This window comes from Palaemon carinicauda, chromosome 35 (genome assembly GCF_036898095.1).
Source record: "Palaemon carinicauda isolate YSFRI2023 chromosome 35, ASM3689809v2, whole genome shotgun sequence".
Lineage (NCBI taxonomy): Eukaryota > Metazoa > Arthropoda > Malacostraca > Decapoda > Palaemonidae > Palaemon > Palaemon carinicauda.
In genome coordinates, this window is record NC_090759.1 from 58906199 (window position 1) to 58929709 (window position 23511).

Consider the following 23511-nt stretch of genomic DNA (forward strand, 5'->3'; position numbering starts at 1 on the left):
ATCACCTGTCTCTCGGCGATCTCCGGATCGCCCGCGTGTGTTACAGCCGGCACGCCAACGTTCTCCAACACTTCTGAAGGAACATGGTTCGCCAGCTACTAGCTCACCTGCGCATGCTGATCGCCATCGCGCGACCCTCAACTGCGGATGCTGATCGCCATCGCGCGACCCTCAACTGCGGATGCTGATCGCCATCGCGCGACCCTCAACTGCGGATGCTGATCGCCATCGCACGACCCTCAACCGCGGATGCTGATCGCCATCGCGCGACCCTCAACTGCGGATGCTGATCGCCATCGCGCGACCCTCAACCGCGGATGCTGATCGCCATAGCGCGACCCTCAACTGCGGATGCTGCTCGCCATCGCGCGACCCTCAACTGCGGATGCTGCTCGCCATCGCGCGACCCTCTACTGCGGATGCTGCTCGCCATCGCGCGACCCTCTACTGCGGATGCTGATCGCCATCGCGCGACCGCACACCTGCGGATGCTGATCACCATCGCTCGACCCTGCGCATGCTGATCACCATCGCGCGACCCTCAACTGCGTATGCTGTTCGCCATCGCGCGATCGCCCACCTGCAGATGCTGCTCGCCATCGCGCGATCGCCCACCTGCAGATGCTGCTCGCCATCGCGCAACCGCCGACCTGCGCATGCTGATCGCCATCGCGCGACCCTGGCATGCTGATCGCCATCGCGCGACCCTGGCATGCTGATCACTATCGCGCGACCCTGCGCATACTGATTACCATCGCGCGACCCGGCGCATGCTGATCACCATCGCGCGATCGCCTTCCTGCACATGCTGCTCGCGATCGCTCACCTTCGCATACTGCTCGCCAACGCACGATCGCTCACCTGCGCATGCTGCTCGATCATCGCGTCGGCATAACACAACGCGCCATCGCCAACCTGCGCGTTAGCGCTCACCAGCTCACCACCGATCGCTTGTTGATCCATATCGCCAGCGGTCTTCCTCGCCCACGCGGCAGCGCGTTTCCTCGCCATCGCGCTAACGCTTGCGTTCGCCGCCTCGGACTCGCTCTCATCCACCTGCCCACCCTCACGACCGCTTGCCTGCGCGCCCGCGCGACCGCTCGCCTGTGCGCCCACGCGACCACTCGCCTGCGCGCCCACACGTCCACGTGCCTGCACGTCTACGCTCATGCGCGTCCGCGCCCATGCTCTCCAATGTTCGCCCACGCGCGAACCAACGGTTTTTCCATCGCGCGGATGGATGGTGTTCCGTCGCGCGAACCTACAGTGTTTCTTCGCACAAACGTCGGCTTATTTCTTGCAGTATCCATTGGCCGTCTATGGGTTATCGCTCGCCGACCACCAGCTCTCGCCCTTCCTACCACGCTCGCCCTCCTTCTGCGCTCCTTCGCTCACCTTCGTTCGCGTTATTGCGCATGGGAGCTTCCACATTCGCCCACGCGGAAATCTTTGAATTTCCGTCGCTCGAGCTCTAGGGCGATTGCGACCACGATTCCCAATGGGGTTTTCGCAGCCTGGCCAGCCTGGCGAGTTCTTCTGGAGCGTATTTCCAGAACACGGCCTCACCCCGTAAACGCAGAGCATGGCACTTGCAAGAATAGGAGAAACTTAAGGGAGATCTGAGCAACACTCCTCTTTCCTGAACCTGGGTTAGCCCTTCCCCGTCATTCCCTGGAAGGATTTTTGGCGGGGGGGCTTTCCGTTCGAGATTTCTCCATCGGACAAGGGGTGACTGCTTACCTCTTCCTCTGGGAGCTTACCAGGTTCTTTCCCTCCTTGGTTACGGCCCGAGGTTTGGTTCAAGGAAGATCAGGGGTACTTTCCTCCTCTCGAGCTCAGGCACCTTGGCCTTTCGTCGTTAAGTATCTAACTTGCGGACAAGCTCGATGTTGTACCATCTGGACGCGCTGACTGAGGGCTTCCTTCGGGCGTCTCATCTGTGGAGGTCGACGACCTCAGACACCCTTCCATCCTTGAGAAGAGTTTGTTTGTGCCCAAGGACAGAGACTTAGACAGCTGCTGTGCGGAGGAAATCGACTTCCGGTTTCACTCCTACAAGGCGCTTTCTTCCAGACTCTGCAGGGCTCCAGCGCCCTTTTCTTTCAACCACGTCGGCCTAAGTTATCGGCTACGACAACTGGGACAAGGTGTCCAATTGCAGTTTCCTCCTGTCAGGAACAGATGGCACGGGAGACTCCCCCGGGGGGGGCATAGTCCTAAAAGGAGTTCACGAACTCTAGGATTGCAGGTTTTTCGCTGGGAGGATGCTTAAGGTTACTCATCCGAATGACAGCTTCCCGATGCCCATTCCCGCACAATCTCTGTGATTAGCCAAGGATATCGCGCCTGCCGTCTCTGTCAGCGAATTCAGTGTCTCTGAACCTCTATGCCATAGCATCAGCAGAGTTGCCCGGTTGGGCAGAATGATCCATACCTTAGGCGAAGGTCTTCCTTAGGATCATCGACGGCTTCACCCCCGGCCCCCTCAGTCGATCCTTTCTTGTAAGGAAGGATCTGAGAGGGGATGTCCGTAGTCGACCTCTCAGCCCTGATCAAGTTTGTCGAACAAACTTCGGCCAGCGTAGACCAGCAGATTCGATCAGACTGGTAACGAGGCGACAGGACTCCTTAAACCCTGGATCGGAAGGACGGGTACTTTCAGTTTCCATTCCATCCATCTTCCAGGGTGCTCGTCGAATTCAGCCTAGACTGCAAGTATTCCTGCTTACGATGCAGTGTGGCTATCCCGCCGTGGCATAGCAGGTTTGTTTCCCCAGAGAACTCTCCCTGCCTTCCTCTTGGCCGCTCAGGTGCAGGCTTCCGCCTCCTCTGCTGGTCAACTCCGGTAGGCTCGGGTTCGACCTTCTTCAGCGCCGGGACAAGCTTCCGGATGCTTACCATGAGTGTGGGCTCATGGTATTTTGCTTGGAGCCTTCTCTTCCTCTGCCTCAACATCTGGAGTATCTGGCCATGATATTGAGTCAACGGCCTTACCACGTTGGAAACCCCGCTTCTCGTCCGTCCAGCGAGGTTAAGCAACGTCGGTACTTGGATGGGTGACCACCTGGGGACGCCAGATTCTGTTACCACATCCTCCGAGCCTTCCTTTCGGTTAACTGTGGCAAGACTGAGGAGAGTCGCAGTACCTGTTCTCAGTCAAGCAGAGCTTTCAGCCCTACCTTGGAACGTTTACTAGTTCTCCTTTCCTCATTGACCCGTCTATAGTCCGAACGGTCGGCTCAGGATAAGTTCCATGTGGGGCGATCCAAGTTCCGGTGGCTTCAGGCAATGTTTAACCGGACTCCCTGGCCCTATGGGACCAGCGGAACTATTAGACCTGCAATGGGTGTTGACCTATGGAGCCTCTTGATGGTAGTGGATATTCTCGTCCTTCCCCCACATTCTTGATGCGGTTCTCGGACTCGTCAAAGGAAAGGGGGGGGGGGGGGCATGTTCTGGTCCAGGCCTATGGTCAAGACCTGAAGGATACCTCTCCATCATTCAGGCAGGCTTAGGGGCCTTAGTCTGGCCCCTCTACAGATCCTACAGCTCCTGCCGAGTCGCCCCATTGCGCGTCGACTTCATGATTCTGGCGTATTCTAACCAGCAGGGGACGCATTTTCACACCTTCACATCTTGCAGTAGAGATACCGGGATAATTGAGATTCTCTCAATACCACCATCGGCTCTCTCATTCCAGGCAGGGGAATGTTCTCTCAGACTCGCAGAGCCTCGTAGAGAGAGTGTACCTGGGGGTCTTTGACCTTGGGTAACCAGCAAATGCTGGTCTGGGGGACCTGATCGCGACAGCTTGGAACCTCAAGCTTCCGCTATTCTTCCCCCAGTCTCAGACCCCGAGACTCTGGCAAGATGCATTTCGGTGATGGTGGGACAACTTCGACGCCTGCGTCTTCCCTCCTTTTTGTCTGTGGATAATGGGTCTCAACAAGACCAGGTTGTCTGTCAACCTTTCAATGGGAGAGCTCCACTGGGACTATGCGCAGAACGGTTTCTGGACCCTCTGCTTCCCCTGACGGAACTCCCGGGAGAGCTTCTCCCACGGCGCAGACTACTCAAGCAACCACACTGCGACATCTCTCCCGAACCGGGGCGTCGCTTCGGCTTCATGCCTGGAGACACTACGCTTCCTCCTCAAGAAGAGACAACCCGCTACAGTCGCGGTACGGAGGTCGCGTCATCTGCGATAGTCATCCACAGGGGTCTCCCAGGCAAAGTGAAGAGTCTAAGGTGGTTGGTGCCGTGGGAGATATACCTCTTCCCTTGAGGCCTCTTCTCCAGCAATAACGGTCTTATTGCCTTTCGGCGGGAGGAAACTCCTTTCCGCTCTCGGCAATGAAGCCTGTCGCTCAGCCTTTCCCTGACCTTCAGGCTTAAAGGAATAACTTTTTCCTGCCCGCTGGATCTATTCTCGCTCATGCGAAGCTACGATCGTCCCTGCCCTAGTCGGAGGAAGACCTCCAACTTGGAGCATGGCTCGGACTTTTAGTCCTTTAAGAGATCTTCTCAAGACCCTTTACGACAGGCCTCGGATTGTATTCCGCCTTGGGTCTTCTGCTCACTCTGGCCACGGCCAGTGTGTAAGCAATCTTCTTGGTCTCTTACTACTCCCCCCTTTCTAAGGAAGAGGGGAAGGCAACATTCAGGCTCGCTCCTGAGTTGTTGGCTAGACTCAGAATCTGGGGGTCCCGGCTCTTCGGTCCGATTCATTCAAGATTTCGAGTCTCCATTCTGTATCTGATGTCCCAAGACCTTCTCTTTCTTGCCAGTAAAGGAATCGAGAGGTTAGCGCTGGGAACAGCTGCAGTTTGTCCTCAGTTGCAGCCGATTTGGGAGCACAAGGAGGACATGGGGGGAGAGTCACCAGTATACCTCTTCAGCCCGGACTCAAGGACATTCATCTCGACCTGTCTCCAGACCCTCCCCCGTCACGTCGCCCTACAGCACGATGTTGGATACATCGCAACGTCCCTCGCCTTCGAGTAATACTACTCTGTGACGCAGGTGCTACAAGCTGGCGTCTGGAAGCGTCTAATGACCTTCGCAGCCCGCTTCCTGCAGGGCGTGACCCACAGGAGTCTCGATACGTTTTCTATCGCTCTGTGGTGGCTACACAACAGCTGGTCTAACCTCAGGCTCCTTTTTGGACAGGTAGCAGAAGGTTGAGGGCATTGTTATCAGGTTTTAGTCTGCATGAACGAAAGAAGTATGTCTGGCCCTTACTTCTTTCTTCATCATCCCCTCTACGGGGAAGCAGCATCCTGGTCTCTGCATAGCTGACCTCGAACCTCTGCAGGTAAACCATGCTTCCTTGTGTTCCGAGTATTGAGTCAATACTGTCGCGTCCCCCATACCCTGACGAGGTGGTAATGGGAACGTCCTAACCCAGAGTTCCTTCTGGAACTCCAGGTCAACTGCCTAGGACGGGTCACACTTCTTCCTTCACACACAAGCTTACGTAGGCCACATGGTTCCTTGCGGAGCAAGGAACTTGTGAGGTGCTGGGACTCCTTTTCTCGAGTGCGACTCACTCGGATTCTGAGTCCCCGGGTAAAGCCAAAGCCAGTATGGCTGGGGACTTTCCACCCTTCCTAAGGGGTAAGTCATCCTTTGTAAATAGCGTGGTTTGTATTTCGGTTACGGAACAAATGACAAATTCGAAGATAATTTGTATTTTTCCTAACCATACAAACCTTAGCTATTTACACATATTTGCCCGCCAGCCCTGTCCCCCAAGACAAGTCCTACCTCTAAGTGAAAGTGAGTATTCACCTGTGTGTGAGGGGGAGGAGGGGTAGCTAGCTACCACTCCCCTACCCCCCCGCTAACTAGCGCGGGGGTAATACACCCTCGTTAAATTCTAATGGCTCGCCATTTCAGCTACGCTAAAAGGTAACCCTTTGTAAATAGCTAAGGTTTGTATGGTTAGGAAAAATACAAATTATCTTCGAATTTGTCATTTTTATGGTCAACTCTTCAGAAAGGGAGGATCCTTGTAGGCTCTGTCAATGCATGTATCATTTTTTAAATCAAGTTATTTTATGACACTAGGTATGCAGTTGATTCTAACAGCTATTCTCCATTACAAATACAAATCTTCATCCTTTATATAGAAAAGACAACAGCAAGGATGGAATACATAGCAGTTGAAATTTTATAACGAGGTATAAACAAGTGGTCGGTAGTTACCGACTGGGAGTGGGGAAGCCCCACCCCCTGCTTGTTCACCGAGTAGTCAGTTTGATAGTAGCTGTATTGTTCGGTATTTCTTTAGGTTGCAAAGATTTCTTAATTCTTTAGCCTATCAGACTGCAAACCTTGTAAGGCATTGTAGATATTTTGAGTTGTAGCCAAAATCTCCCAAACCTAATGGTTTTCGGATGGAAACATTAGTAAAGTCTTCATATAGCTAGAAATAAAGTGCTACCTCCCCCATAATTAAAACCTATAGTTTTCCTATTTAGGAAACCCAATGGAAGAATTCTAACCTGTAAGGATAGATAAGTGTAACTTAACACTGACTTTCCAAAGGTTTTAATAATCTGGGTAAATTGTAACTGACCATCTATCAGTATGTGGAAAGAAATCTTTTCTCTCCATATATAATTGGTCTCAATAGTAGACTGTGCATGGATACACAGGGTATGTTGGAAAATAACTACTGTATAATTTATACTACACTTGTCTGTCTGCAGTATGATATATACTGCAAATATACTAGCTAGGCTAGCACCTGGCGGCACAATCCAGCCGGCGAGACGTGTCAGCGCACCGGTCCAGCCGGCGCCTTGCTGGCTGGGGTAGTGGCTGGCAGCATCAACCCGGCCAGCAGCAACCCGGCCAGCAGCTGCCGGCTAGGTTAGTACCTGGCGGCACTATCCGATAGAGAGAGAGAAAGCAGGGAGTGAAGGGTACCTTGTTAAATGTGTATTAACAATAAATAAGGGTGTAAGTACTCAGTCTTACTGCCTTCCTCCAGAATGAGGGTTCAAATGGAAGGGGAGAATATATCATTCAGGCTTCCACCCGAACACAAACCATTGCCGGTCTCTGCCGGCCACTGATATGTGGATGGCAGTCCAAGAGAGGACTGAAGAACACTCTACAGTATAGGGGTCTCCCGCCGGCAGCCGGCCCAGCTGGTACAGCATTTCCCGGAGCCTTGCGTCCATAAGGGAAGGCTGAGCGACTAAGCAGCTGCATGTAAGAGCCCCGGCCGGCCCCACAACCCGCCGGCAAGCGGTGAGATTGTAGGATGATGGCCAAAGGGTTGCGATGGCTAGGCCATCACTAAAAGACAGAAGGGTGAGGGAAAAGGGTCCTGTATGAGGTGTGGAAGGAGCCGGCAGGGTTGCCGGTCCTACCACACCCCTAAGAAACTCTTATTTCAATATCGGCGGCAGGAGAATATCTATTCTCCAACCTAGGGTCTGCCAATATAGTTAAGGGGCCGGTGGCAGCCTTGCCGCCTCCTCTGAACATAGGAGAAACAGAGTTCCAGTGCTGGCGCCATCCTAGGCGGCAGAAGAATGTCTATTCTTCAGCCTAGGGTCTGCGAGCACAGGATTAGTCTTCTAGACCGCTGGGAGAAGGTGGCGGCATCATACAACCACTTCAAGTGCTGCCTAGGGAGGTCTAGCCTTCTATGCCGGTAGCTAGCCCGGCAGGGGAATGACTATTCACCCTTCCGGCCGGCCGCCGGCAAAAGACTATATACCCTGAGGTTCTGACCAAAACCCAAAGCCTGCTATCTGCCGGCCAAGGGAAGAGACAGAAAACGCTAACCCAATCAAGCCGGAGTGTCTACTCGATGGCAAGACTAGGCTAGAGTTTTAGCCTAAGGCTGCACTTAAAGGGAAGAAGGGATTACCCTTAAATCTCCATTGGAGACGAATATCGGTTTATATAATAATTCTAGGAGATATCTATCTCCACCTGAATTGATAAAACAATACACGAGGGTAAACTGGGAACATGCATGAAAGTATACTAAAGCCACTAGGCTAATAGCCTAGCGGCGAGTGAGATTGACTACCTTAATCGCCGAAACTCTCTCGTTTACGATCGCAGAGGAAAAGGAACATATATGCAATCAAAATATCTTACATGTATAAATTGCCTAGATACAGTGGTACCTCTACATACGAATGTCCCAACATACGAATTTTCCAACATACGAAGTAAAATTCGACCAAATTTCTGCCTCGACATCCGAAGTGTTGCTCCAACATAAGAATTAAACATTACGCTATTGAGTGTCGAGTGCTCAGTTCTCTGGTCTTGTGTGTATCGTGTGGTTGTCCTCTGTTTGGTCTGTTATTAACAGTGCTTATTTTCTTCCTTTTCTCATGTTTCCTTTTTGATTTTACCTATAATCATGGTGCCTAAGAAGCTAAGTTTCAGTACAGGAAGAAGGCAATTCTTTGATTAGAATTGAAGCAAGAAATTATAGAAAAACATGAGAGCAGTGTGCATGTGAGTGATACTGTATGGCTAAACAATATGGCCGGAATAGGCCTTTGATCTCGAGGATCATCAAGCTGAAGGCAGCCATTAAAGCAAATAACCATCGAAGGGGATCACCATTATTACAAGACATGGTAGCAATACCCTGGAAGAGATAGTACGCCTTTTGTCGATAGGGATAAAGGACAAAGAGATTGTTGGCAACGATCATTTGTGAGAAGGGCCAGCGTGATGAACAGAAAGAAAGAAAAAAGTGAAGCAAAGAAAACTAAGATAGCATTAACAAGCTCTTTTAAATAAGACTTCTCTCTTTTTCTGTTTCTCTCTAAACATAGCATTAACATGTTCTTCAAATAAAATCTCTCTCTCTCTCTCTCTCTCTCTCTCTCTCTCTCTCTCTCTCTCTCTCTCTCTCTCTCTCTCTCTCTCTCGTTCTTCTTCGCTGTTATAGTGTTAGATACGTCTATTATTTTTTTTTCCGAGAGAGAGAGAGAGAGATTGAACAAAAATGTGTTTAGAGTACATATGATTTTTAACAGCGTCAACGAGTTGAAAAACAATTAAATGTAACCAAGAAAGTAATAACAGCTAATCTGAATTCCTTTATTAACTAAAACAAATATTGATACAAACACACTCGTGTGCGTATGCACAAACACACACACAGGTGCAAGAATTGCTACGCAGTAAGAGAGACGGTCGGGGAGGAGGTAGAGATGGTGACTGAGATAACATACCGTAACTCGTCACTGAAAGTGATGAAAATAAAAAATCAAAAGAAAAAATGTAAAAAATATGAAATATAAAAATAGAAAAAAAATAAATAAGGTAAGTTAGATTAAAGTTTCCGTAGTTTATGTTATCGCAGTCACCATCTCTACCTCCTCGCCGATCGTGTCTCCTCGTGCGTGTGTGTGTGTGTGTGTGTTTGCGCATACGCACATGAGTGTGTTTGTATCAATATTTGTTTAGTTAATAAAGGAATTCAGATTCGCTGATATTGTTTTTTTAGTTACATATAACTGTCTTTCAACTCGTTAACGCTGTTAAAAATCATATGTACACAACATATTTTTGTTTAATCTCTCATTTTTGTTTAATCTCTCTCTCTCTCTCTCTCTCTCTCTCTCTCTCTCTCTCTCTCAGAAAAAATTGATAGACGTCTCTAACACTAAGAGTGAAGAAGAACGAGAGAGAGAGAGAGAGAGAGAGAGAGAGAGAGAGAGAGAGAGTATTTATTTAAAGAACATGTTAACACCATGTCTACCTTCTCGCCGATCATCCGTCTCCTCCTGGCGTAGCAAATCCTACACCTGCGTTGGCCTGTCTCTAAGGTAAAGTGGCAATAAAACACATTTTTTATTTATTATTTCTTTATAATTATCTTTTTTACATGCTTCTTTCATATTATGCAGTTATGTTATTGTTATGTGTAATTATGTGTAGCCATTTATTAAGGATTTATTATGGGTTTTTAGGCTGAGGAACGAATTAAATGAATTACCATGTATTCTTATGGGAAAATTCGTTTCTACATCCGAACATTTTCTACATCCGAAGTCGGTTGTGGAACGAATCAAATTAGTATGTAGAGGTACCACTGTAGCTTCATTTTTAATTGTTATTACACTAGGAATGTCTATTATATCATGCATGAAAGTAAACTAAAACGCATAGGCTAGGAAGCCTAGCACGAGCAAAGTTCGGTTACCTAAATCGCCGAAACTATCAAGGATACAATCGGCATAATGTAAGTAACTTCCTAGCAATGAAGACTGAATAGCTTCGAAATATTCATGCTATTAATACCGGGAAAGTCGTTCAGGCTAACTAAATAACTCATGCGTTATGAACGACAGCGCCCATGGCGCCTCCGGTTAAGGCAACGCTGCCTCACTTAATTTAACCTAATTTCACTGTGAGGCAGGAGCTAAAATTTATACAATGTATAGATCAAATACTCAACTTTCCAGAGGCAGAAGAGGCTGGGGATTGCATGATATCCGAAAAAAAACCAAAGCGTAACGAGAGAGATAACCAGGAAAATCACCGAGCGATGCCGCTACACTTATAGGAATAAACATGGCGGCGACGTACAGCGCCATCTGGATACTCAAAGTAGTAAGGGAGGAAGGGTAAGCTTGATATTGGCTCCCCTTCAAAATTTGCCACTTTCCCCCTCGAAGCGAAAACGCTATTCGGGGTGAAGATTGCTATGTGTCGTATCAAGATATACGTCCCCTGATTTATGCGATATCCTTAGGAGAAATTTTAAGGATATTCACGCCAGGAGTTAGAATTTTTGGGACCTAAAGGTAAATTCTCTGGGAATATCACTGTAATCAAATATCCCTTAGGAAGCTAGTTATAGGAACCTTCCATCAGGACGACATGGCTATCTCACCCAAAAATAGATTTTTCGCTTCGCTCAAAACCCGTTTAGTAAAGTCTTCATATAGCTAGAAATAAAGTGCTACCATTTAAAATATCATCAACCCCTCCATGGAAATTGTCAGAGATATCTTTTTGTAAATATTTTACATATTGGTTTTAAAAAGAATATGACTGACTTAGAAGCCAGGTCTCTTTTTATGGAAAATGTTGAAGAACATAGGGAATAGATTTTTATATATACACTACTGATGGCTCAAAATCTGATGCTGGCATTGGATTTGGAGTATATAGTAGTGCTTTTAGTTGTAGAGGTGCACTTCCTCTAGTATCTTCTATATTTATTGCCGAACTGTATGACATACTAACCGCTATTGAACAAATAGCGTTAAAAGAGAAGGCAATTTTACCATCTTAGTGATGCAAGAAGTGTCCTACAAGTTTTAGAAGTTTTTAATTCAGGTAACCCTTTAGTTTTTGAAATATTAGAGTGGCATTTTATTATTGCGCTGAGAGGTATAACGGGTCAATTTTGCTGGGTTCTGGCACACGTAGGTGTGTCTGGAAATGAGAAGACAGATTTACTGGCAAAAAATTTTGCAGCTGAGTTATTACCAAGAAGGTATCCCATTCTCTGTAATAGTTTTTTTACCTGGTATCAAGAATTTGATTTATAATAATTTCTAACAGCATTGGAATGGTTTAGATGGAAGTAATATGAGAGAAATAATGAATGTTATATCTCCTTTGAGGTATAACATGATGCCCTGTAAGTGGGAGACTACTCTTTGTCGTCTCCGCATTGGTCTCACACTTGGTTGACACACTAGTTTCTGCTAACTGGCCAACACCAACCACATTGCAATGAATGTTTGGTACCCTTGACTGTGAGGCATTTGTTGACCGAATACCCCACTTATAGTACCGAAAGAAATAGATATCTGTTTGAGGCTCGAGGTGAGGATTGCAGGTTCATGTTGCGAAAATTCTTGGACATGATGTGTTATACTATGCCAGAGGTATTTTTAGATTCACTTCCGAAGCAGGTCTTCTGAAAGCTATTTAAATTTTATAACGATATCTTTGCTTTTATGGCTTTAAATTTAATACTCTTTTATTCCTTATATATAACAAATGGTATCAGCTTCAATGACCTTAGATGTCATGATGCCAGAGAATTATAAGTCAATCAATCACCTGAAAGCATACATACACATCCAGTACCCACAGGCACCTCAAGATCACCCCCTTACGAAGTAACTCAAGCAAGGCGATTGTCTTCGCCTACAGTAAATTCCCAAGCTCTTCGGAGCATTCTCCAGAGAGACAACGCTCATCTGTCTATCGTGTCTACAAAAGGAGGAGCCCTCTCTCACCCGGGCACCCTAGCTCACAAGGTTGTGTCAACTTCTGCCAGACCCCTCCTACTGAAAAACCCAGATGCACTTCACCCATATGTGCCTCAACCAGATGCACCTCGCCCAAACGCTCCTCAACGAGACATGCCTCACTAACACGTGCGTTGCCCAGACGCACCTCTCCCAGATGGTAGACCTGCAATACCAAGAGAAAAGGCACAGGATCCTAGACTTATGCTTAAGAACACGTCCTACGATGATGGTGAGGAGGATCTTCCTATTATTGACTTTTCACCTAAGAGGACAAAGGCAAGCACTCCCCAACATGCCCTACCTCAGTAACAAGATCTATATCATGCCAAAAGGCTCAATGATCGACAAAAGCGTAACCAAAAGCAACAAGAGACACCTCTCCGAGGCAACCTCGCCCTTGGTTTCATCAGGGTCTGTCATCCAGGGAGATATCTCTGGTTGACAATTATCGGTTGTCATTAATTGAATTTTACTCGACCTCTTGCTCTCCCTCTCCCTTGAATCGAAGGAAGGATAAAGGTACAGACAGTTCGCTCCAGACCAGGATAGATCCTAGCCAGTGCTGGGCTGCATTGAATATGCAAAAAAGAGGAAACGACTGCCTAGCCATGCTCAAAGGGCACATGCCTCAAAGAAAGAAAAGATCTAAAGAGCATCCCGAAGAATAGGTCCACTACTACAGTGGGCATTCAAACCCTCAGGAAGACCCAGGACTACAGTGGACCCTCGAACCCTTAGGAAGACCCAGGTCTTGTAAGTACGAGGGATCCTAGAAGGTGTGCGGCTACTAATCCCCCTCAGTCTGAGTCCCTCTTAGGAGAGAGGAGTGAGAGACTTACTTGACTTTCAACCCCTCCTGAGACCGGCCGTGTATGATATTGGAGAGAGATGACACTGATTTCGACGACTATGACGAATTTAATTGGTGCCCTTCCTTATCTGGCTGTATCTAAAGCACCAGATACAGAAGGTAAGTCAGATTCCAGCTTTTTACAAGTATTAACTTGCTTTTGTAGAGATACTGGCATTGGAGGGGCTCCATGTTCTCTTGCCAAGGGGAGGAAAGCTTCGATGGATCAGTTGTCAGGCAAATCCGGACACCAGACCTTGCCTAGGGCTTCCCTGGTTATCCCTAGCCTTAGAGGTGCAAGGCAAGGTTGATATACAGGTCTCTGCAAGAAAGGATTCCTTAAGGGCAGGGAGATATTGCAAGATGATTCTTCCAGCTTTCTCGTGGTAGAGGAAGTACTGCCGCACATAGGAGGCTTCTCCTTCCCCCTTGGTAGACAATATGCATTCCTATAGTTGGTTCTGTCTTTTTTTGCTTTGGCTTTGTACACTATGCCAAGTAACGTATCCCTGCTTAAGAATTCTATGGTGAGAAGTGTATACTGTAATTTCTTTTGGTATGAAACATAAAATTAAAAGATGTTATAGATTACTCTTGTTTGACTGAATAACAGTATACTGTATTGTATTTTAGTTACATTTAAGTGATTATGATTATCAAGGTAATAATTAAATTCAGGATTTCTATATTTAGGACTCCAATTTGAATCATAACCCTCAATTTATCTAGAAAATATATTTTGATTTGTTGTTGGTAAAATGTTTGCATATGCTATTTTATATCCCCAGGTAAATGGAGAAGAATACCTTGGAATTCGACTTGAAAATATTTAAAACTTAATAAAATGGAGGTGGAAAGCTGTCCTAGTCCTTCGGAAGTTGTGTGTGAAAGTAGGACTTTTGACAGTGGAGAGCCTGAAAGTTCAAATGTGAGTAAAATAAGTGAGGTTCCTAACTCTTTAGGTAGTACGGGGGTAGAAAACAGTACGGAAGGGGCCATACGTTTGGATAATAATAGCATAAAAAGGGGGATTGAAATTTTTAATGATGAAACTGTTAGCAGTAGTGATATTGTGTTCCCTCCAGAAAGCTTACCTGCAGACCAAAATTTTTTGAGTGTTTTTGATACAGATAATTTTAAAATAAGCAAAAAATCTTTTGCCTGTCCTTATTGCGGTGAATTATATGATCGGAAGTGTAATCTCACTCTTCATGTAAGAGGGCACTTCAAAACAAAAAAAGTACATGTGTGTCAGCTGTGTAAAAAGACATTTACCAGAAAATGCTATCTGGATAATCACATGAAAGCCCATTCAGGAGAGAAGAATTTTTCCTGTAATGAATGTGGGAAGAAATTTACATTTAAGTGGAATTTGACTGCTCATACCTTAGTTCATACGGGAGAGAAACTGTTTAAGTGTGAATACTGTGGGAAGCATTTTGCAAGAAAGCATGAATTGATTGTTCACAGTCGATCTCATACTGGTGAGAAAAAGTATTCTTGTGAACTTTGTGGCAAATCTTATGTACATAATAGCAGTCTCCTTTTGCATATCAAAACTCACACTGGAGACAAAAAGTATGAGTGTGAAATATGCAGCAAGAAGTTTGCACAAAAGTGTCATCTTCGGGATCACACAAGAATGCATACAGGAGAAAAGAAATTTTCTTGTGAAGAATGTGGTAAGAAATTTGTTCAGAAAAGTCACCTCAATAGTCATCTTTATACCCATTCCAGTGGAAAGAAATTTTCATGCGACATTTGTGCCAAAGAATTTACACTAAAGTCCTCTCTTCTGGCTCATTCTAAAATTCATACTGGAGAAGTGAATTTCTCCTGTGAACATTGTGGCAAGAGTTTTTCGAATAACTACCGTTTGAAACGTCATATTCGAAGCCACAGAGGTGGAAAAGATTATAATTGTAAAGTGTGTGGTAGGAATTTCCAGCGACTACACAGTCTTAGTATTCATCTTAAAATTCACGATAATCCAGGAGAAACGTTCCCCTGTGAGGATTGTGGAAGAGTTTTTCACAGAAAGATATTGCTTCAGACCCATACAAAAGTTAGATCTGTAGATAAAAAGCTATTATGTAAAGTATGTGGGCAGGGCTTTTTTAGGAAATGTGACTTTTTTACTCATAGTAAGACACATCCTGGGGAAAAGCCATATGGATGTGTTAAATGTGGAAAGAAATTTTTTCATAAGAGAAGTCTTACAGCACACGAGAAAAGAGTTCATATCGGCAAAAACAATCTAATTTCTTGTGAAGAATGTGGAAAAAAATTTGCGAACACTCCTGGCGACTCTGATGAGAAGACCAAGTGTAGAAAGTGTGATAAAAAGAAACCAAGTAATTCATCAAGTTACCAGATACCATTTGTTGGAATCTTAACTGAAATTGAATGCAGTGTTTGTCAAGAAATATTTCCAGATGAAATGCAGATGAAAGATCATTTTCTTCAAAATCATACTGAGTGCGTCATAGAAGATCCTTGCGAATCTCAGTCTTCGAAAGAGTTGGAAGACGAGAAAACTAATCCTATTATGACTAATGAACTGAACGATGAGTCGTCAGATTTACAGATAAAGCAAGAGAAAACACTAACAGAGACTGAACATATTGTATCGATTACCTGTGATAATATTAAAAAAGAAAACAATCAGTTATCTGAAGTAGAGGCTAATCTGCCAGAAGACGATCATATTAATTATGACGTGACACACGAAAACAATTTTGTAACTGTAGATTTCATCAAGCAGGAAAAAAGCAGTGAATGATGTGCAAGTCCAATATTATTGCCTTGTTGTCATGTTGGAATCAGTTGTATGTGCATTTCTTTACCAAAATACCTAGTTTTAGTCACATTAACACCAGTAGCTTATTTAGCTGGTGGTATTACATATGTAGATATTTGTTAAAATATGTATATGAATATTATTGGAGTGCATTAGAATAAGTAGCCTCTGAAATGCAGAATTTTTATATAATTATATTCTTATTCATATCTTTAGGTCATATTTACAGGATCCTCAATCCTAAGATTTATTTGAGGTGTTAATGGTTGATGAGCTGAATTGCAAGCATGTTAAAGCTGAGGCCGATTGTGAAGGGGGAAACTCTTGTTGATTTCTCAAAGACATCTGTTAGGAAAACCCTTTATGCATTTAGAGTAGTTTCACTGCAAATGCTTCTGGGTAACTTTTCTTGTGTTACGATAATATCTTGTCAGTTTGTTTGATGGGATATTCACTGATTGATAAACAAAGAAAAGCAAATTAATTTTAAATTAGTTAAATTTCGGTATCTTTGGAATAGATATATTCCACAAGATTTTTTTATTATTATTAAAGAAAAAAAAAAAGGGTATAAATTGCTTAAGTTAAAAGCTCAGTTTATAGTAAATGCCCTTTGTACTTGAATTCATGTTGTTATTTTTTCCTAACTTATTTTTAAGTGTCCTACACTGTTTAATTGTATTGAAAATACTTTATCAGGCTATTGATTGAAGCCTTGCAGTTTGACTCTTGCAATGCTTAAAAGAGAATCTATAAGGATACTGTATACTATTTGAGGTTCATGTATGCTGTAAATCAGAACCTATAAGGAGAGTTTGTGAGAAAGTTTGATTAAGAACGACTAAAGTTGATACAAACTAATTATCAGCGATTAAGTACCGAAAATGTCGAAGCTTCTCCATTGTATTAATCAGGATGCAAGAATATGTCTAATGATTAGTGTTGGTTGAAGCACTTTAGAAGTAAAAATAAACTTGTTTGACTGGGGTAAAAATATAAACTTAATTGACAAACTTTTTGAGCCTTAATTTTCAATTCATAATTATGACATCAATCAATTCTAGAATGTCCTAATTTTCCTTTTATAATTAATCTATAATGGGTAATGCACCTTGTACATAGTTTATTTTTGTATTATTGCTTGTCATTACCTAAGCTATTAAGCTAGTACTCATTCCGTAAGGTTGTAAATCATTTCCATCAGTATAGTCTATATTAATTTGATCATATAATCATTCTCTGAAAGTATTACCTTTCTACATAACTTAAAATCATGTACAGGTCTTCACATGCTTAATATTTAAAGAATAACACTTTCAAGTTTTACAAAGGGACACATTAGTTTTTATTCTTGAATTATATCCCTTAAAATACCTACAATTAATAACTTCATGGCTTAGCACATTAAAGGTGAAATATTGATGATGCTATTTTATTGTACATATAAGCACTGGAAAATTAGATAATTCTTTTATCCTTATACTGTAATATTACTCTAATCAGAACTAAATGTTTTTTTATTTTTTTTTTTTTTTTTTGCAGCATTATTGTGCAGATATTTATTTTTAGGTTAGTATGAACCTGTTGTGAAAGTTAACCAAAAGCTGTGACACCATAGATTTACTGAGCATTATTGCTAGTGAATTGCAAATTACTTTCTAACATATACCACCTTACTTCATCAACACACACTCCTCTCTGACCTTCTATCTCGGGAGAATTCTGCCCTTTGCCTTTACCTCCTTATAATTAATAGATATATCTTAACTGGTTTGGAGTAATGGAAAAAAGGTTTTCCAAATTTTATCTTCTCCAAATTTCTTCATCAAATATTTGATTAAGAATTAGACTGTCATCCAGTCATTTAAGATTGCTTGACTCATAGTTCCATTTCCTACTTATATGGGTATAAGTTGAGTTTTAATTTGCGCTATTTAGGACTCTTTCAGCACTGATACTAGTGTATCCATAGGATTTTTCTCCTGAAGCAGCAATAAAAATAAAAAAGAAATGTAACGAAGAATAGCGAAAAGGGGGAGTGGTAACAAAGTCAAAATCATGGTGAATCCTAAAGAAAAATGCCAACATAGTTGGTGGTAACTAAACTGTAATAAAACCCCGAACGCTATTTTTCGTTAACACAAGATACGGACTCGTAAACGACTAATAAGTACCAAAAGATATACTGTACAGTATATAAATCGGTTCAAAATAACTGGCACAAGGCCTATAATCTAGCTTAAGATTAAAATGAACCTAGAATGACAAAAGTACCTGAGGGCAATAAAACAAGGGCAAAACTGAAACGTTACTGAACGTAAACAACAACAATGGCCGCGGGAAGGCATAAAGCCAAACGCACTAAAACACTTCATATGAATTAATTAGAACATGCCCGGTACTAAAACTAAAGTTAAAACAATCTATGGTACTTAACATTGGCGTAGGTGAAAGGAGAGCTTCAGCCATGGGGAAGAAATCCACAAAAACAGCCAAAAAGCAAGAGCACAAACCAAAGCAATCGTCGTTAACACGAGTCCAAAAGAAGGATGTATAGATGGCACTCGAGTCGGGCATCGGTGGAGTGGTTCAGGTTGGTTTAGTTAGTACCGCTGTAGCGGCTCATCCCTTATTGGCGAAGGAATTATCTAAATGGAAGACGACCTGTGAATAGTGGTTTTCACACGCCCTTTCTTTATACACGACGCCCTAAGGGTGCTCGCGCGAGGGTAGTAACCTCTGCATTCCCTGCTTTAACTTTCTCTGGTATATTTGGAAGTTATTTATATCAGAAAAGTGACAAGAAGGACCTTTTCACCGGGCGTCACAGGTCGACCCAGAAAAATAGAATTATTGGCTGTTACTTTATCATCCATCCATATTTTAGACCCTCGTTTTTCCCCATGAAGAGTATTCATAACACTTAATGGGAACATTCAATTGTTTTTCCTTTGTTTGAGTATCTGTATATCATTAGAATACCGGATACTATTGCATGAATTAAATTCTGAAGCAAAAATCTAAAATAAAGAGCAGTGAAATGCAAAATATTACAAACTTGTTTAGGAAATGGATAGTATGGCAGACAGAAATTTCATATAATAAAAAAAGAATAAATAGAAGTTACTCTAACAACAAGCTTATAAGAAAATGTCATGACTTGATGACTGATTTCTATTACTTTTAATGAAAAAAGATTGTCAAATAATAGGTGTAATGTAATGCAAAATGGAATTCTGTATTTTTACTGAAACTCGCAAACAAAATCATATGTTAAATATTTGGTGGACTGAGACATCCTGTCTCTGACTCTATGCCACTACTGTCTCTATGGAACTGAATTAGGAATGCCATTTCTGTGGGTTGCATCTTATGAGATAGGATAATGAAAAGCTTCATCAATCCTACACCGAAGTAGTTCCTTGCCTTTCTCCTCCCACCTAGTTAACCGGGGTTAAGCTCTGGACTTTTTATTCTCCATAGCTCTCTACTATCCTCCCACTGCCACCTGTACAGGTTAATCTTTTGACTTTATCGTAGGACTGACTCTACAACATAGTTTGGGAAAAGAGAGAAAGAGCAATCTTGTATGATATAACATGGATAAGCAAAAATTGTTTTAATAGTGTATGTGTCAAAATAGGCGAGTCAACCCAGCCGCCATGCTAGTCCATCTCCACACATGGAAGAGACTGGTGGGGAATAATGCCCATCTCAGCGGGACTGGCTTATCCGGTCAAACATGCTAAAAGGATGAGAGGAGAGGCTAGTTGCACAAGGTTTGCCTTGTTTACCCCCATACACGTTATGGATTGGCCAGTTCGTGGCAGTTGCTCTCAAATCAGCACTCCAGTCCTTTACATGTATGGCCTGCTCAAGGGATGAAAATCTGTTCAAAGCGGCTCCTTTAGAGTGATCTCTTCCGGAGATGCTTCTATTCATGTATGCTTCAAAAGAAGGTTGGGGTGCACACCTGAGGAATGAGACCACCTCAGGGTGTTGGTTCAAGGAGGAAAGATGTCTGCACATAAATGTTTAGAAATGAAAACAGTGATTCTTTTCCTGGAGTCATTTCAACATCAGGTGATAGGTCTCCTGGTGGCATTGCTGAGCAACAACACCACCATAGTGGCCAACATCAATAAGGAAGGAGGTACTGTTTCACAGCACCTTTGAGAGTTGGCAAGGTGGTCGCACTCCTGGCTCTTGGACAACTTGGTGAAGCTGTCAGAAAGGGAATGTAATCTTTGACAAGCTCACTCTCCAGGGTCAAGTAGTAGGAGTGGAGTGGTTACTTCATTCTCTAATAGCAAAGAGGATGCTGACTTTGCAGGGTTCTCTATCAATAGACGTGTTTGTTCATGGATGGTGACTATCCATCATTGCTTTTGAGAGAAAGGCTTTTTGCAAGGCACTGCAAAGATATCTGGATATCTGTGGAAGTTCTCTGCATCTGGCTATTAAGCAAAGTGGGGCATGCTTTGCGATAAGTGCCGTAGAAGGGGTAACTCTCTCATTGGAGCCTCTGTGATGGATTGCAGATTTCCTCCTCTACCTACTCCATGAGAAGCTTCTCTCAGACAGCGATGAAAGGCTATTGCTCAGCCTTGAGCCAGGCCTTCCAATTGAAGGGCTTAAACCTTTCCTTATTGTGGGCATTGTCCAAGCTTATGAGGAGCCAAGGGAACTAAGATCACCTGCATGGGATGTAACCAGAGTCCTTATGTCCCCTAAAAGTGCCACTACAAACCACAACGGAAAGAGAAAGATTAGAACCTTGCTCTAAAGACTGTTTTTCTCTTGGCATTATCCTCAGCAAAGAGATTATGTGAACTTTATGATATTTCCTATATTGTATCTTATTCTGGAACTTACCTCAGAATCCTGCTGTTGAGGATGTCAGGTTTGTGTCTTTCAATCTCTTCTCCATGAGACATGATCAACAATCCGAATGATCTGTGAGGACGCTCAGAAATTACGTGAAGAGAACCCAACCCTTCAGGCTATAGATTCTAAATCTCTTTATTTATGCTGGCATGATTAAAAAGATTTCAAGGAACCCCATTTCCTTGTGGCTTTGTGAAATGAAGACGATGTATCCCCAAGCAGTAGGGAGTCCTGATGATTCAGTTCCAGTATGGGCCCATGAAGTCGGAGAAATTGGTTCGACGCTAGCTTTTATGAAGAACCTGTCATGGCACAAGTATGAAAGGCTGGAGTCTGGAAAAACCAGACAATCTTTATAGCTCACTATCTACTAGAGTATACCTAAAAGTCTTTGGACAAGTTTTCAGTGGGATCTTTGGCAGTTGCTCAGCAGGTTGTGTAGCGTACCTAGCTCCTAACAGGACAAGAAACATCTTGTCTTAGATAATGGTTGCGATGTTAGACTAGGTTAAGAAGTAGAATTTCTTGCTGGTTTTCCTCCCTTCTTTACCCTCTTTAGGTTGCAGCAGTTATCCCGTTACAGTATTTGCTGGATCAGATGTTTGATGCTGGTTACCTTCCACACCAAGCACTGTTCTATCTGTAATGATATAGAAGTATCTTACCCCCTCCTCCTTACAAGGGGAGGGATGGTTTGTATGTAGAATTCATTACTTTATATTGGCCCTACATTAACTGTATATCTTCCATGATGATCTATTCATAGATGAAAACATTGCCTAACCTTTAAGATCCTTATCTCAAGTTAGGAGATGAGGGAAAAAACACTCCACACCTCCTACGGTCCAAGTGCTTTGACATCCCCTAATGGTTATAGAAGCTTCCTCCCACCTAATGATGAGTCTCCTATTAAAGGACGAGGGTTTGTATTTGTGTTGGAACAAATTGTAAATTTTAAGTGATTTGTATTTTTCCTAACTAAACAATATCTAGTCATAAGTTCTACCTCCAGCCTCAACCACCCCACAAGCTTTAGGTGAAGGTCAAAGATGTTTCCCCGTGGGTTTGTGAGTGGGCTGAGTTTCCCCTGCCACACACCGACAGTAACTACTAATACACCTCATTAAAATTTTAACAGCCAAGCTGAAATCATATTCCTATTAAAGGATACAGGTTTGTTGTTACAAAAAATACATATTACTTTGGAAAGTTGTGATACTATATTTCTTGTATCATAAACCATTTCTCTCTATCTGGGTACTTATTTTTTTTCAATATAAGGGGAATGGTATTTATAAATCCAATCAGTCGCCTAATGGTTTAACAGAAAGCTTCTTGTTTTCAGCACTCAAGGATCTGTTTGGTTATGTGTATCTTTTCTCTTACAGCTTGATTTGTTGTTGTAAATCTTTGTTGATCATTCTAGGGTTCAGTATTGTATAACCTTTCTGATCTGTAGTTGGCCACTCTCATTGATCTATTGAGAGAGATGCTTGTACCCACTTGTATGTCAGCCCCATCAGGCCACGAGATTGATTGGGCTTGACAGATAGCGATGGTCTTGAATCTCCTGCAAGGTAGCAGATTTTATCAGTTTCATAAATATCCCTTTCAGTATGATGGTTCTCAGCAGCTTTGAAATAGAGAAAGTAGGCCATCTTTTGTTGTTGGTATCATGAGCAAGGTCTCTTTTGCAGGGGTCTCTGTTTAACAGGGGAGCGATTTGTTTCTTTATCTTCGCAAAGATGTGTTCCTCTATGCCCATGATGAAAGACTATTGTTCAGCCTCAAGTTTTGTATTCAGACTGATGGCCATGGATCTCAAGTCCCAGTTTTGACTGGCGAGACAGTATTACATTGGATCCTTCTCTCTGGCTACAGCTCCTTTTCCTACACATACACTGAATAGTGTGGCATATTCTTTCTACATTCTCTTCTATCCTCATATGCCTAACAACACTGAGATTATCAAACAATTCTTCTTTTTTCAAGGGGTTAGATTATCAAACAATTCTTCTTTTTTCAAGGGGTTAGCTACTGCACTGTAGTTGTTCAGTGGCTACTTTCCTCTTGGTAAGGTTAGAAGAGACTCTTTAGCTATGGTAAGCAGCCCTTCTTAGAAGGACACTCCAAAATCAAACCTTTGTTCTCTATTCTTGGGCAGTGCCATAGCCTTTGTACCATGGTCTTCCAATGTCTTGGGGTAGAGTTCTCTTGCTTGAGGGTACAGTCAGGCACACTATTATATCTTATTTCTCGTTGTTTTGAAGTTTTTATAGTTTATACGTAAGATTTATTTTAATAGTTATTGTTCTGAACCTTCTTGTAGTTATTTCCTTTCCTCACTGAGCTATTTTCCCTGTTGGAGTTCTTGGGCTTATAGCATTCTTCTTTTTCAACTAGGGTTGTAGCTTGGCAAATGATAATGATAATAATAATAATGAGGAGCTTTGAAGGCTTGCCCATCCCACAATTTGACTTGTTCTTCAAAGCTAAGGTCAGTTGAGTTCCAAGTCTTTTGCATCTAATCTAACTTGTGTAATTTGTTGATCCCTTAACCTGTGACAAAAACTCAGGACTTGTCAGTTCCTGATGAAAGAGGTTGGGAGCTCTTTGATATCCTCCCTCTGAGACTTTATAGGTGGTGATCCAAATGAGATGTTTTTGTATCCAGTGAGTGAGTCTAGTGAGAGCCCTGAAGATGACTT

The 23511-nt window shown here is 43.3% G+C and overlaps 1 protein-coding gene across 1 annotated transcript in view; it reads left to right on the plus strand.

The window, feature by feature from the left end:
* LOC137627776 (zinc finger protein ZFP2-like) overlaps nt 1-17339 on the plus strand; it is a 42999-nt gene extending 25660 nt beyond the window's left edge. Inside the window, exon 3 of the mRNA XM_068359085.1 lies at nt 13905-17339. Coding sequence (XP_068215186.1) covers nt 13961-15898 — 1938 coding nt within the window. The 5' untranslated portion in view covers nt 13905-13960 and the 3' untranslated portion in view covers nt 15899-17339. The remainder of the gene's footprint in view (nt 1-13904) is intronic.
* Nucleotides 17340-23511: the final 6172 nt, after the last annotated feature.